This window comes from Danio rerio, chromosome 22 (genome assembly GCF_052040795.2).
Source record: "Danio rerio strain M-AB ecotype USA chromosome 22, GRCz13ab, whole genome shotgun sequence".
In the NCBI taxonomy this organism is placed as follows: Eukaryota; Metazoa; Chordata; class Actinopteri; order Cypriniformes; family Danionidae; genus Danio; species Danio rerio.
Window position 1 is genome coordinate 9,589,755 of NC_141042.1, and position 16,915 is coordinate 9,606,669.

Genomic DNA, 16,915 nt, shown 5'->3' on the forward strand with positions numbered 1-16,915 from the left:
TCAATTAACAGAATTCTGTTATCCTCAATGCAATGCAAAAGTTACATTAAGGAGGTGCGCAACAACTTTCATTTCCTGACTTCAACTTATATAAGCAGCTGATATTAACAGGTGGAGATTAGTGGAATTTGCCACTTGTCTATCATTCTCCAGTCCTCCATTTTCTGCACCGCAGACATAAGTCCTTATTTTCTAGAATACAGTCTACAATAAAAGTATAAGACTTTTCTCAACTGCAAATATCCTGTGTTTAGTTTTAACACCTTTCTGCTGACAATTTAATTTTAGACCAGCATTTATCTACTTCTGCAAAAATGCTAATTAGTATGCACGGCATCCCACACACAACAGTACAAGTTAAGTTCAGTTAATTTATGACCTTTAAATGACCAATATAAATAACTGTTTGATGAAAAGACAAAGGGTGTGGACTGGGTGTGTTTATATAACCCCAATTTCACAGTCTATACACTATACGTACACATGTCTGTCCAAACAGCTTGAAAAGTAGATTTTTTTACCATGGGGGCCCTTTAATGTATTTGCTCACATGAACTTATAATAAATACTTGTACAGCACTTAATCATAGTTAAACTAATTTACTAATGAATTTAAATCCAAAATCATGCTTGTTAACATTAGCTTTTGCATTGTGAGTTAACAAGCACAATGAATAAGCATTTGTTCATTAACGTAAAAACATAAATGTTGCAATAGACATTGTTGATGCAAGAATTCTCAGCAATAACACAGTAATATTTGTCTGTCATGGATGGAACTACATTGTATTATTTTTTTCCTAATTTATTTTGCTCGGGAATCATGCTGACAAGCTAAGATAACATCTGGGTTTCTGTGATTATCCAAGCTGAACAGTGGCGGTCACTTTAGAACAGTAAAAGTATGAATGAAACCGAAGGTTCAACAAAACTTCATATTTATGCTATCCTACTCTCAGCTTGTGTGGAACCTCTGATTTCTTCATAGATCGGAAACGATGAGATCTCACTGAGATCTCTTTTTTGCCGTTTTACCTGTCACTTTGGGAGAGAATTATGTACATATATGATATTTTTTGTTAACGTGATAAAGCTGCAGAAAGACAGATCGTAAGAACAGTATTAACATTAGCTTACAGGCTAGCTGAACTTACCTTCATAATTGCACAGGTACGAAGATGCATAAAACTTGAAACTTTTCTCAAGTTTGCTCTGTGGTGTTGTAGTGCACATTTGACAATCATTTGCACATCGTTGAGCGTAATTCCTGCAAACAGCGAGGAAATTTTGACGACTCTGCCATAATACTGTATATCTCCGCTTAAAATCAGCCTACCGGAAGCTGGAGCGCAGCCTTAGGGCCTACTCACACTATGCTTTCTGAGCCGTGCCCAGGCCCGTTTCCCGGATCGTTTGAGAAGTGTGAGTGCGCTGAATCGGGCTCAGGCACGGTTCATTTGGCCGCCCCTGGCCCGGTAGGAAGAGGTGGGCCTGAGTGCGGTTCACTTGGGCTTTGGAGCGGTACGTTTGTAGTGTGATTGCAAAATGCGCCAAGCCTGAAACTGAAAGCTTGACGTGACTTTAAAGGGACTCTTTTTTATGGATTTACTAATCAATCTTACTGTTCAATGAACGCAAACTGCCATAGTTTATTAAATACGCAAACCTCTCACTGCACGACAGCTGCACCTTCAGCAGACCTCCTCATTCCTGCAGCACGAGAGCTTTATGATTGTTTATGAGCGCCAAAAGTGGCGGATCTGTTGGGCGAAATATCTGACTGCGTGTCACCGCATCCCTAAGGACTGTTTGGCAAAATATTTGACTGCATGTCACTGCATATTAAACGACTGAAACGATATAACTAGATCTCCACTGTGCTGCTGAGTGAGAGAGTGCTTCTCACTGAACAGCACAGCAGCGATGACGTAAGCATGCCTAGGCCTGATTGTGGTGTGAGTGCGGGCCGGGGGAGACGGGAGGGGAGACAAGCGTGCTTTGGCCCAGTTCGAGGCAACTGTAACTAGTGTGAGTACGGCCTTAGACAAGCCTGAAAGTAATGCATGCATAGAGCCTATTCCTTTTGGAGGCCAGACTTGACTTGTAGACTTGACAACAACAATATCCTGGCAATGAGCAATTTTGCACTTATTATTTTTTGTGATTAATGCATGTGCATCTTTGTTGAACTCTATTATAATTACAGACCTCAGTAATAGTCTTTTCTCTTCAGTCTGAGTCATTGCAGTATTACAGAGGAACAGTGTGAGATCCTGACTTCAGCTCTGAAATCAAACCCATCACACCTGAGAGAACTGAACCTTAGTGGGAATCAAATAAAAAACACAGGAGTGAGTCTCTTATGTGACGTACTGAAGGATTCACACTGTAAACTGGAGACACTGAGGTGAGAATCTTTGTCATATAATAATCACAGTCATTTAAATCACTTCAACAATTTAAATCAAGACATTATTCTCAATATCTTATGATGACTCTGAGTTCACATTGTATTTATGTGGTGATTTTATGATTTGATGAATTTCCTCTTTTCCTCTGTTAAAGTGACTTTCGGCTGTCTTATATTCTGTTCTCTTGTTCTCCCTTTTTCTGTTGATGTAATTTAAAGGTTCAGGACACCCTGGAGAACTTTTTTTATATATATTAACAGATTTTAGCTTTAATTGTGGGGAAAACTGGATAATTTTGAGCTTTTATCAGCTAATTTCAGCTTTCGGGTTTAAAATGATTTTTGGGGAGGGATCAAAATCGGCGACGTAGCGCAAAACTGCAAGTGCAATGATGACGCGTTGGTTTCTCATTATTATTTATAGCAGAGTTTTCTTATCCTATGAGAAGAGCCGGCTGCTTAATTATTCATGAGAGCATGTGCTTTCCGAAGGCAGACCTGCCAGTTTCAAGCAAGCTGTGAGACACAGACCAACGGCACGCAGTAGCCGTTCATGAAGGCTCGTATGTGTTTGTTTCCATGATCTACGGGGTTTGTTGCATGTTTTTTCTCTGCGATCCTGTCAGGGCCGATCATACAGCAAAGCTGTGTGTGTGCTGCAAGCATTTTTGTCGGGAGAGCAGTGCGAGAATTGAAGAATGGCGGACGTTGACTTTTATCAGGAGTTCGTTCACATTCAGACACATCGCCGTGCTGCTGTGTTTGCCTAAATCCTCTATATTACCAGCAGGGCTAATGGTTAAAATAGACAGGTCAGGAGACCTGCTCCACTGAGTCTGCATTCAAGATCTGTAATTTACACACGGGGATCGAGGGAGAATCCTCATTTATAGTGTTTACATGAACACACTTATCTTTATAATAATATAAATTGTGGTTATGTGTATATAAAATTACGAATAACAAATGTAGCAGGGCATTAAATTACTGTTTATTTCTTTGCATTTTAACTTTGTGAACTATAAACTCATGCGTCTCCTCACGGTTTGTGTCTCAGTTTGTGAGCTAACTGTCGACAACAGTTATTCGCTCCCCTTCTTCCCTGCTGGCCACGCCCACTCCTGCCCGATGCTCGCGGAGCTCCACGCCCATTAATCATGCATCTTTTGAAAAATTCTGAAGTAGACTTTAACCGAAAGTGGGGGGTGTCATGGCCCTTTAAAGCTATGTTCTCTGACAGATGTTGTTCTGCTGTGACATACCAATAAAATTGTGTTGTATTTGTGTCACCTAATTCTGTGGTTGATTTTTTTTTCTCTTGTAGGTTAAATGATTGTAATTTAACAGACAGAAGCTGTTCAGCTCTAGCTACAGTTCTTAGATCAGAAAACAATTTGAAAGAGCTGACAATGAGCAATAATAATCTGCTGGATTCAGGAGTGAAGCTGCTCTGCGCTGGACTGAAGAATATTAAGTGTCTAAGGTAAATTGTGTGATAATTTACACAATTTTTAAATGTGAGCTTCAACTAAACTGAATAAATGTTATTCTTAATGTATTTAAGGTAAATACAGGCAAAGAACCACATAAGATGAAATTAATGTTATTTGTCAAGTTTTAGACAGGATAAAACTAGATTTGCTCTCTGCAGCATGATATTTAACCAAATTTTTGTAAGTTATAAAACATTTTTTTATCCACACTTTGGATCAGTCACAGGCAGACAAAAAGTAAGCGAGTGTGAGAGGGACACTGTATGCGCATGTAATGACATCTGCATATCCAATAGTTCATAATAACATGTGTTAGCTAACTCTTTCCAAATATTTTAAGCATTTTTGCGAGCTGGTTGTTCTACAAAAGCTCCCTAGTCAAATATGTGTCAATATCCTCAAGATTACATTGATGAATGAAGTCTCTGGCAATCCTCTCTGAGTTAATATGGTTACTGCTAATGTTTGAGGAAAGTGTATTTACCTATATGGCCATTGAGAATGCATGTTTCTTCATGCGTACTGCTGCAATTTGTCACATGCTGTGCTGCAGTAGCAAAGGCCTCCATTTAATAAAAAAAAACAAAAAAAAAACAAAACATGTTTATACTTTACGCAATATACACTAGGTGGCGCAAGGAACACTTTTCCATTGCTTATCCATTGTCGGGAAAATGTAAGCGAACGCCCCCCTAATCAAACAACCTGCCCAGGGGTGCATTTCTGAAAACCATCAGTAGCTTACTAAGTAATAAATAAATAAATATAAGGGAAAAAAACATAGCTCCTGGTCAGTTTAAAATATTCCATAAAACTCCTTGTAGGCTTGTTTTTTTTTTTTTTTTGCTTTAGATCACTTTTATGTTTCCCTTTTGAATTAAAAGATGTTGCAAAAAATAATAAAGTAGTTTTAATTTAATAAGTGATATGTCTTTGCTCTGTCCTCCTTGATATTTCAATAACACATAATAATCTTTACACCACGTTAAAGACACAGCAGCCAGTAACTTTCAGTTGTCGAGATTTTTTTGTCACATTTAAAAGGTGTTTTTATGCATGAAACACTCTCGTGGAAATCATACTAAAACATTGCGTACGCACAAAGCTGTAAATGTGCGTACGCAAAAAAAAAATTCAGATGTATGAAACACTGCGTACGTCGAATCCCCTGCATATTCTTTGTACATCCGAATGAAAGTGAAACTAAGCGCAACATGCACGAGCACAAAACCCCTCCCTGCCTCCTCCTCTGTATGAATATGCTAATGACTCTACTTTGGCAAAACCAAACAAAAAAGCAATGGCAAAAGCAAGCAAAAAGAGAAACTTTGAACAGAATGTGAATTAGAGGTGCTGCTTTCGGAGGTAGACCAGAGAAAAACAGAGTGGGGAGAGTTTAGCTGATGCTGTTAACACAGTTGGTTCTGAACATTGAACTGTGTGGATTAAAAAAAGAAATAGTGAGATGTATAGGTGCAAAATGATGTAGTATCTTTAACAATCTGAGTGGCGCAGCTCGTAAAACGCATGTCATCATGTTTTGACACGATCTAGCATAAACTCAGTTCGAATCCAGCGTCTGCTGAATTCCTTATAAACCTTATATACCTGCTAGATGAACCCGTCTCATACAGCTGCCATTACACTGCTCAGACACATTGTAGAGTGCAATTTAACACAACTGCCTCTAGGAGTCGCCAATGGAAATAAAACACACGCACAAAAAATGTGCGTTCGCCAGCCATGAACTACAGATGTAAATTAGCTTTATAGCTAATTCTGGCACAACATGTCATGTTGTACATTGTCCCTGTATAAATAAATAAAATAAATAAAGCTGGCGTGAAGTTGCGCACATTCCCACGTTCATTTCATCATTAGTAAATCCAAACGTGAGCCATTCTGTGCATGAAACCTGGCGTACACAAAGTTTTTGTGCGTACGCAGCGTTGATACATGAGGCCCCTGATGAAAGAGCGCTCGACTCACAGCTTTGTCGATGCCATAAGCAGCTTGGTTTCTTTCTTTATTTTGGAGATAACGGATACATATGTGTTCACATATGGTCGGGGCTTTCAATGCCCCTTTTTTTATTTTTCAACACAGAGCCCACATTAAAATGATGCCTTCGAGACGGACCTTGTCTGGAGTTTGTTTTAACACTGCAGGATTGTTTGTGGTCACGCTCATTCACTCGCGCTTTCTCAGTAGCCACATCTGTATTTCGAACGAATCAAAAATGAATGTATCTACCTGAGCATTAAATGATATTATTGTACATATTCCAGCCATTCAAAATCAAGAATTAGAACAAACCATGGGATAAAGTATTTAATAATGGCTGTAAATATCAATGACAAACAAACACTAGGGGTGTGGGCAAAATCAAAGGTAGTTTATTGAGCTTTAAGTCACCTTAGGCAGCCTAACGTATGCAGGCTGTTGGGCAGTTTGCAGCACCAGACAAATGGGACTAGGATTTTGGAGGAAAGCTCTCACTGAAGATTAGGCTTGTGGCTGAACTAGTGGACAGGTGATGGGTGACAACTCACCTGGAGAATGGAGTAAATGTCTGACCTTTGATGGCTGATATTTTGTGAGCAGAGTAGAACACAGGTTAGACACAAATATTTATACAGAAAATCACTACATAAAGTAATACAAAGTAATAATCTGGCAAAGAGACAGAAAACACAGAGGAATATAGAGCTGCTAATCAGAGCCTTCGGAGCCTAGACTGCATCTCCACACAGGATGTTTGGCCAGCAGAAAAACAGTTGTGCCCAACAGAGCCTGGTTTCTCTCGAGGTTTTTTTCCCCTTCATTTTGCCAATTGGTGAAGTTTTTTCCTCACCACTGGCTTGCTTGGATCGTGACTTTTGGAGATGGATTTGGATTTGCTCTTTAGTGCTTGAACTTTCATCAGTGAAATTTACACCACACTGAACTAAACTGAACACTGAAATCTGGACTTTACTAGAACTTCTATGTTAAGCTGCTTTGACACAATCTACATTGTAAAAGAACTATAGAAATAAACATTCATTGAACTGAATTGAATAATCAGCTACAAGGATAACAAGTGCCACAGCAAAATAGGAAGGATCTACAAGTGGGAGGGGAGAAAAGCTAAAATAATAATAATAATAATAATAATAATAATAAGGAAACAAATCAAACCTGGCCCATGACTGTGAATTCATTAATAGCTATATTTGTTGGGACATATTTATTATTAGCTGTGTTCTCGTTGCTGCTTTACTCATCAGCTCTTAACTTATAACTTAATAATAGTAACTCTTTTCCTCTAGTCTTTCAGACTGCAGTATCAGTGAAGAAGGTTATAAAGCTCTGGCTTCAGCTCTGAAATCAAACCCTTCACACCTGATAGAGCTGGATCTCAGAGGAAATGATCCTGGACAATCAGGAGTGAAGAAGCTCACTGAGTTACTACAGGATCCACACTGTACACTAAAGACACTGAGGTGAGGCTGAAGGAAATAATAAAGTTAGATGTGGGAGATCAAAACAATTATATTTTAGTTGTACAAAATCTTGTGATGCAATAAATGGTTTAATGCAGGGGTTTTCAAACTGGGGCGGCCCACCAAGGGGACGCCAGCAACTTTTAAAGGGGGCGAAAGACATCAAGTAACGATTTTTATGCACTCACTAGAGGAAATAATATGATTAATGTTATGTCCACAGCTAACTATCAGTCACCTGTAGAGTTAATGCATACCAGTAAAATATATACAAATTAAATGGACCAGGTGCTTTTTAAAACGAATGACGATGAATCAATGAAAGTAAAACCGGTGAGCCGTTTGACAAGTGCCCTTCTGAATCAAATCTGCAGGATGCCCATCTGAATCTTTCACTTACTTTAACAACATACTGAATACATTTACATGGAAATCAGTAATTAGTTATTTGCCTTAATCTGAATAAGACAATAATATAATTCAAAATGCTTTTTAAATGTTGTGTCACCAGGCTATTCACGTTTCCTGCAGAGTCTCATGTAATTTTGAGTATTTCATATACAATTTCTCGACTTTAACTGCAGTTCGGCAGTTTAACATTCACTCATGAACATTTCATTCCCCCGTGACAAACTGAGGTCTTTGACTTTTTGACACATAAAATAGGATGGACTGGTGGAAGAGTTGTTTTTATTGATACCGCACGTCGAATGGAAAAAAAAAAATGTCTGCATTTCATGATGTGTTTGTTTGTGTGTGTGTGTGCGGTCCTTTACAGCCGTGTATGTGGATCTTGTCGGAAAATATGGCGAAAAGTCCTACATGATGGTAATAGTTTGATTGCGTTTGATCATATTAAAGTATTGTTGCCCATGTAAACATACTAAATGTTCGACTCAAACACACCGTCAGGGCTCTGTAAACTTGGCTTTGGAAAGCAGCATTTTCTTTATGTACGTACATCAAAAGCAAGTAGGTTATTTCTCACACTTATTGACAGTAGAAGATGATTTAAGGTTAGTCGTGTCAGAAATCTGACACCAGATTAGCATGTTGCCCTCACAGTAACAGGCTCAGACATCACACTGAATGGGGTAAGCTATATATTTATGTTTTAATATAATTAATTCTGCGCACTTTACACAAACAATTATTTTATCACCTGTTACTAGTACTGCTAGACTCCAGACAATGCACCAGGACGCGTTCGTCTTAATATCAGGCGATTTTAATCATGTCTCACTAAACAGGACACTGTCCACCTTTTCACAGTATGTAGAATGCCTTAAACTTAAGCTGTGTGCTTCTCAGTTAAGTGGAGTACTGCTGAGGATCTTTAATTTGAGCATCAGTATTAAGAAAGTTCCTGTGATGTGGAAAACATCATGTCTGGGTGCGGTACCCAAGAAGGCGCGACCTAGTGTTCCATCAGACTACAGGCCAGTAGCACTTACTTCACACAGTATGAAGGTCTTTGAGAGGCTGGTCTTGGACACTCTCCGCCCCCTAGTGAGGTCAGCGCAAGATTCTCTTCAGTTCGCTTACCAGGCCAAGATTGGAGTGGAAGATGCCATCATTTACCTGTTACATCGTGCCTACAGCCATCTTGACAAACCGAGTGCATCACTGAGGATTACATTCTTCGATTTTACCAGTGCCTTTAACACTATTCAGCCAGCCCGGCTAGGGAGCAAATAGTCTGCTATGCAGGTTCATGCTCCCTTAGTTGCGTGGATTATGGACTATCTGACTGATAGGCCACAGTACGTACGGCTACAGGGGAATAAGTCCGATACGGTACTGTGTAGCACTGGAGCACCGCAGGGAACTGTTTTGTCACCGTTTCTCTTCACACTGTATACATCTGACTTCCAATATAACACAGAGGGCTGTCACCTGCAAAAATTTTCAGATGATTCAGCAATAGTCGGATGTATTAAGCGGGGGGACGACTTGGAATACAGGATGCCTGTGGACAGTTTTGTGGACTGGTGTGAGCTGAATCAGTTGCAGCTTAATATCCAAAAGACCAAAGAACTGGTGGTGGACTTGCGAAGATCACGACGATCTCCAGTTACTCCCTTGTCTATTAGAGGGGTGGATGTGGAGATTGTTCAGGACTATAAATATTTGGGTGTGTATATTGACAATAAGCTGGACTGGTCCAAGAACTCTCTGGTCACATATAAGAAGGGTCAAAGTAGGCTGTATTTCCTACGTAAACTCCGATCTTTTAGAGTCTGCAACACCATGTTGCGTATGTTCTATGAGTCTGTAGTGGCCAGTGCCATTTTCTATGCTGTGGTGTGCTGGGGTGGTAGTGTAAAAGTGGCAGATATGAAGAGATTTAACAAATTGATTAGGAAAGCTGGCTCTGTGGTGGGTGAGGAATTGGACAATATGGAAACTGTGGCCGAAAAGAGAACATTGTGCAGACTTCGGTCAATTATGCACAATGTAGATCATCCTCTTCATAATGTGGTTGACGAGCTGAGAAGTACCTTTAGTCACAGACTTACCAGCTTAAAGTGTTCCACTGAACGCCACAGAAGATCCTTCCTTCCCACTGCTATCAGACTTCATAACGTCTCCCTCAGTCACTTACCCTTACAGTAATCTATGCAATACCTTGCTGCTCGTGCCATATATTACTTATTACGGGTTTTAGTGTGTGGAAGTCTGTGCATTATGTTTTATGATGTGCAATAATCTACTAGGTGCAATATTTGTACGTTTTTTTTACTGGGTCTTAAATATTTTTAGTGCAATATCATTGTTTTTTAAATGAGTGCTGAATCACTTTACTAATTGAAATATTTTATGTGTAATTGTTTTATGTGTAATATTATTGGTCTTGGTTAATATTATTTTCATTACTTGATATATGACTTAATAGTATTAGTTACCACTGATTCTTTTAAGTGTAATATCTTATATAATAGTTTGTATACTTATGTATTGTGGCTGTTTCCTTTTATCGATTGGTTGGATTTATGTGACTTATTTCACTTATTTAATTTATTTATTTTGTCTTGTGGTTTTGTGTTTCTGTGTTTTGTGTGCTATGTCAGTCATTACATAAGCAATTTCCTGCGGGATCAATAAAGTTTTCTAAGTCTAAGTCTAAGTCTAAGTTAACAGTTTTTCATTTATTATTATTATTATTATTATTGTCATCTAAAAGTTCAATGCTCACCGACTCTGAACACACACATGCAGATTTTAGTTGTTTAAAGTTGTTTTTAGTGCTCTTTTTTTATATTCCAAGGCCCTTTAAAATGAAATACACTACTTTTTAATTATTTGTAAATTAGCATATATGTGATTAATTACAGAAAAAGCATGTGATTTAATCATGATTGTTTAGATTTTTTTGTTGTGCTGATAATAAATTGTAGACAGTCAGTAGATGTGCTGATGTAATATATGGATCTGACTCCTGTTTGACTATATCTGTGTGCAGGTTTTTTAGTCCTACTGCTGATAAAGGCTGTCAGTTTGTGACTGAAGTTGTGGGTGAAAACCCGTTACTCTTGAAAGAACTGAATCTGAGTAATCATGAACTAGGAGACACACGAGTGAATCAACTCTCTGCTCTACTGCAGGATAAACACTGTCAGATCAACACACTCATGTGAGTATTGCACATTTAACTAAACTTTTAATAATAATCTTACTTAAGTGGATAGTATTTCAGTGTCAATTACAACAAATTAAAACGTTTGATATCCTCACCGTTGATAATTTCCTCAAAAAATAGACAAAATAAAGACACTAAATGACAATGTGGAGCTTTGCACACATACATATGATCCATGATTCAAACTCGGGACGCCCTGATATGCTGCTGCACCGTACAGTATGTCAGCGCACTAACCACTAGGCTATTGCGCGACTTGTTCTAACTTCTAAGTGGCCTATAGCCTACGTTTGTCATGAATAAATGACACCTATAAACAAAAAACACATATAAATGACTAATTCATAAAAAAAGGCAAAAGAGTGCATGTGCACATTTGAATAATGTCGGGCTATAAATGGGTTCAGGCTTTAAAAAAGCTGTAAATCAAAATGTATTTGTCGGGCTCGGGCTAAATTATGTCGGGCTAGGACCCTATCGGGCCTAACGTTTATCACACACATACCACACACATACACTATGGACAATTTAGCTTACCCAATTCCCCTATAGTGCATATATTTAGACTTGTGGGGGAAACCGGAGCACCCGGAGGAAAACCACGCCAACACTGGAAGAACATGCAAACTCCACACAGAATTGCCTAGTGATCTATCCTAGGCTCAAACCAGTGACCTTCTTGCTGTCACTCAAGTATTTAGATATTTAAGTATAATAAAAAATAAATAAATAAAACAAATAAGTAATGTTATGTGTGACTTTTATAGACTTAAGTTGAAAAAGTGGGGAATTGGCTGTAACTTTGAAGTTATTTCAGATGTAATTGCATTAAATTAAATAGTTTCTACAACAAATTTGACAAAACAAGAATGCATATAACCTTAACTCAATGTTCAGTGGAAATGTTTAATTTAAGGTTCTCACTTTGAGGGCCTACTCTACCTATGCTATCTGTACCATGCCCAGGCCCCTTTCCTGGATCGTTTGAGAAGTGTGAGTGTGCTAAATCGGGCTCAGGCAAGAATCACTTGGCCGGCCCTGGCCCGGTTGAAAAAGGTGTGCTTGTGTGTGAGTGCAAAACGTGCCAAAGCCCGAAACTGAAAGCGAGATGTGATTTTAAGGGACTGTTTCATATGGATTTATTAATCATTCTTACTGTTTAGTGAACGCAAACTGGCGTAGTTTATTAAATATGCAAACCCCTTACTGCACGACAGCTACGCACCTTCAGCAAACCTTTTCATTCCTGCAGCACGAGGACTTTATGATTGTTTATGAGCGTCAAAAGTGGCAGATCTGTTGGGCGAAATATCTGACTGCGTGTCACCGCATCCCTAACGACCAAATCGATATAACTGAAGAAATCCCCACTGTGCTGAGCGAGAGTGCTTACTGAACAGTGCAGCATCGATGACGAAAGCGTGCCCAGGCCCAAATGTAATGTGAGTGCGGGCCATCGGGGGAGACGGGAGGGGGGACAAGCCTGCTTTTGCTTTTGATAGAGGGTGATTTGACATTTAGAATGTAAGCAGTAACAAAAAATTTTTTTTAGAATGAGTAGTAATTCCATTAATCTAGTTATCGTATATGTACCTGTCGAAAGTCAGTGAATTTAAGCTAATTATTATTTTTTTTGCAGTAATATCAAAGGTAAAACTTAACTTTGTATTGAATCTAAATGTAATTTTCCTAAAAAAGGACAAGCCGTTCCTTTGAAATATAGGCAATAAATGACTAAGACTAAGGCGAGAAATACCACTTCGTCTTTAAAAAAAAGGGGGGAGAAAACCGACAGAAACTCAGAGTTTAGAGAATAAAACCTGCTCCTGGCCAGGTTAGGTTCACAGAGTAAGTTACCACAGTAACTGACTCTGAATTAAAGTTACCTCTCTTTCAGAAACAGGTTTGACTTACCCTGCTTTCTCAAGTTTAACAAACCTGCCATTCTGTAACGGAAAACCCAGAGTTTCTCTCATTTTAGGGTTAACATACTCAGTTATTGCTTAACCTCCTTTCTGAAACGCGGCCCAGTTCCTAATTAATTGGTTTATGTGTGCTTGATGGGTTGAAGCTAAACTCTGTAGGAAGGATAGATCCCCAGGAACAGGGTTGAGCACTCCTGCCATAGATAGTCTCTCATAAAACATTTCGCACAGCATTACTCCATCCCCGGTCTTGATACACACACATACATAAATTGTTTTGTCCTGTTTGTTGTCCTCATTGATCATCTGTTTGTTTTGTAAAGTCCTTCTGTGTGCCCGTTGTGTTAGCCAACCTGAGCAGGAAGTGGCACCTGCTTATGACATCTTATGAAACTACACTTAGCTGATACTTACCTACAAAGTAGATCCCAAAAAAGTTTGCCATATAAAAGCAGCGTTGCTTGATTGACGACAAGACTTTTGTCAGATCCTCAAGCAAACCTTTATATTTCCCAAATTATGTTTAACAGAGCAAGGACATTTTCACAGTATGTCAGATAATATTTTTTTCTTCTGGAGAAAGTATTATTAGTTTTGTTTTGGATAGAATAACAGCAGTTTAAATTTTTTTAAACACTAATTTAAAGGACAAAATTATTAGTCCTTTTAAGCTATATATTTTTTCATTAGTCTACAGATCAAACCATCATTATACAATAACTTGCCTAATTACCCTAACTTTCCTAGTGACCCTAATTAACCTAGTTAAGCCTTTAAATGTCACTTTAGGCCGTATAGAAGCATCTTGAAAAATATCTAGTAAAACATTATTTACTGTCATCATGGCAAAGATAAAATAAATCAATTATTAGAGATAAGTTATTAAAACTATTATGTTTAGACATTCTGATTTTAACTGTATATAAAATGTGGACTTTTTTTTCACCTGCCAGCACTGTAAAAAAAAAAAAAAACATTGTGCACTGGAGTGCTATCGAGTAAGCCACAGGTGTCAAACTCAGTTCCAAAAGGGCCGCAGCTCTGCACAGTTTAGTTCCAACCCTAATTAAACACACCTGATCAAACTAATTAAGTCCTTCAGCCTTGTTTGAAACCTACAGGTAAGTGTGTTGGAGCAGGGTTGGAACTAAACTGTGCAGGGCTTCGGCCCTCCAGGAATTCAGTTTGACACCCCTGGAGTAAGCCATCAATTTGCTGTCAAGGCCAGTAAACAGAAAAAAAACCAAATGCAGGTGAAGACAATGATTTATTGTGGAAGGCAAAAATTCTGACAGATCAGTTCATTAGCCAGAATGCAAAATTGAAAAAAAAAAATCTTCTAAATGCAATGTCTCTGTCTCAAGGGAAAAAATGCACAAAAACCTCAGTTCGACAAATGGATTTTGATGGAGGGGAAGAGAATGACTGGAAATAACCAGGAACAACAAAATAGACTGGCCAGTAGAAACAGAGGCAGGTGTAATTGTCAGAACCACGCCAGTGTCCAGGACATCAAAAACTCAGGCAGCACAAGAGCAAAAACTTCAGGCAAGCCAGGGACTACACAGAAAGGCTGGGAAGGTAGGGAGAGAGTCCTGGAGTCAAACAGAAAAAGGTTAACTAAAAACATTAAGTTTACCTATAGCTGATGTTGCAGGGTCAGAAGCAAACAACAATCTGGCACTGAACAGCAGAAACCAAGAGAATAAATAGGGGAGCTAATGAGGAGAAAGTAAGCAAAGACAGGTGAAGCAAATCAACTAAAATTATGAGAACAAGAGGTGCAGAGAAACAATCAGGAGCACAAACAAAGGAACATGAGGCTAATACAAACAGAACAGATAGAACCAGCCGATCAGCCAGGAGTTCTGACATTTACACCCAGTTTAAGCAATATCACTCAATTAGACTGCTATGCGGCTTTTTTTTTTTTTCAAATTTGGCCATAGGCATGAGGCTGCAGGTCATCACAGTATTGCTGCTTCTTATGTGATATTGCATTTATACAAGGGAAATCCTGAAACGATTTCATGAACGATGATTAAATGGACAGGTATACATTTATTTTGCTTCAATCCAGTATAAAACTGTTTGATCTGGAATGGATGTACGGTGGAAAGCTTCACACACACATAGTCAGCACTGCTATCTGGCTCTGTGTGTGTGTGTGTCCTGCGCAGATCTCTAATACGAACAAGACAAGCAGGTGACCACGAACCTAAGGTCACATATACAGTATTCAGTTTCTAAATGGTTTAGGCACTAGCCAAGTTTGGTGGCGCTGTCTGAGCCTTACGGTATAATTAATTTTTTTTTATTATGCATGGTAATACCAGATACAGGGTAAAATAGGGAGGAGGTTTGACGGTACCAAAATTTGGATACCGCCTAAGCCAACTTTACACAGTAGGAAAACTTGATACTGAAGAGTTAAAGGTGCAGTAGGTGATTGTCTTCAGAAGCATTGTTGTTGGGCTGGTTGAAAGTCTCTTCACAGTCTAATAGTAATGATTAAAGTAAATGATCCAAATTTTTTTATATGTATTTTTATATTCTGGGTAAGGCATAAAATTGAAAAATGTTCATCCAATTAAATATTGTCAGGCTGACATCTCGTATAATTCCGATAAGTAGCTGAAACTGTCAGTCAGCAAATGTAGATTCAGACTTCTGTGCATCTGTTCACGCAGATCCGCCATTTGCGCGTGCCTACCTGCATAAGCACGGTGTGTTCACGAGACAATCACAGACGCAATGAAATCAAATACTGAATTGAATCTTTTGAAAATCCTTAATCAATATTATAGAAACTTTTGCATGCTGGAGGAAGGACAACATCATAGCTGAAATATTACAGCTATGCACACCGAGACATTTTTGCTTGCGTTTTCCGTCGACGTTTAATGCCTCGTGAATATATAAAGGGAGTCAATGTGATTGTACCAATGGCTGTAAAAAATATGGACGACGCGACAGCCCTTTTTCCCATTGAACGCCTTGAGGGCTGTCAAGACTGTCGCAAAAGACTGCTGAAATTGGAGCCAGACATGCGCAGAAGGATTGTCTGATGGAGCCAGAGGAGGAGCCGCGAAAATGAGCAGAGTCGAGCTTCCAATCAAACGCTTTATGTAAAATCAACTACGCCCCCCGAACTTCTCAGCATGCGTTTGCTGTCATATCAACACAAATGGATGTAATAACGTTAACAAATATGAGGGTTTTATATATTCAATCGCGCCAGCTCCAGGCCGCAGCGCATAACTTACTCGTGGCGTCGCGGGCTGATTCCGGCTCGCATGCGGCAGCGCCTGCTAGCTCGGCTGCCGCATCTGACTCGATTGACTCGGGCTGGAATTGGGTAGTGAGTTCAGGCATCCGGAGTAGGTCCAGCAGAGGTAACATTAGTCAGTCTGAGCTCTAAGAGATAAGTCTCCGGCAGGCGAGAATCTAGCCGGAACTGTGTTTTGCTATCTGGGTGGCTAGGCGTGTATCAGCAAACTAATAAAGCCCGAAAAAAGCCCTGAACTTAGCGAATAAACAGTGTTCCACCAGGATCATGTATGTCAGAAACTATAGTTTACTGCTGAACTCATTTTGACATGGTAAAATAACACAGAAATCGAATAATAACATTTCAGTCTACTTCAGTCTCCTGCCGAAGCTCAGACGCCGCGCTTTGAGAAACTGTCAATCACAGCTGTCAATCACGATGACACGCCCAGCATTAAATTACTGCTAAAAACAAACTGTTTACAAAAATGAAGATCTGCACCTATTTTAGCACAATAACCAGTGCCTTAATCGACCAGAACTATCTTTCGGGACATTTTATTGCAAGTGTAATATTTTTTTTTATTTGGGCTCAAGTCTCCTTCATTAACACTGAGGAGGCGGGCTTTATGACTTGTACTGCAGCCAGCCCCTAGGGGGCGATCTAACGGCCGAAACCTTCACTCAAACGT

At 39.1% G+C, this 16,915-nt stretch overlaps 2 protein-coding genes across 2 annotated transcripts in view; one reads left to right on the forward strand and one right to left on the reverse strand.

The window, feature by feature from the left end:
* LOC147838394 (uncharacterized) overlaps positions 1–16,915 on the reverse strand; it is a 900,722-nt gene that overhangs the window by 737,921 nt on the left and 145,886 nt on the right. The window lies entirely within an intron of this gene.
* LOC147838410 (NACHT, LRR and PYD domains-containing protein 12) overlaps positions 1–16,915 on the forward strand; it is a 126,598-nt gene that overhangs the window by 71,603 nt on the left and 38,080 nt on the right. The window contains exons 10-13 of the mRNA XM_087303329.1: positions 2,234–2,407; positions 3,735–3,893; positions 7,215–7,388; positions 10,852–11,022. Of these exons, the coding sequence (XP_087159455.1) occupies positions 2,234–2,407; positions 3,735–3,893; positions 7,215–7,388; positions 10,852–11,022 (678 nt within the window). The remainder of the gene's footprint in view (positions 1–2,233; positions 2,408–3,734; positions 3,894–7,214; positions 7,389–10,851; positions 11,023–16,915) is intronic.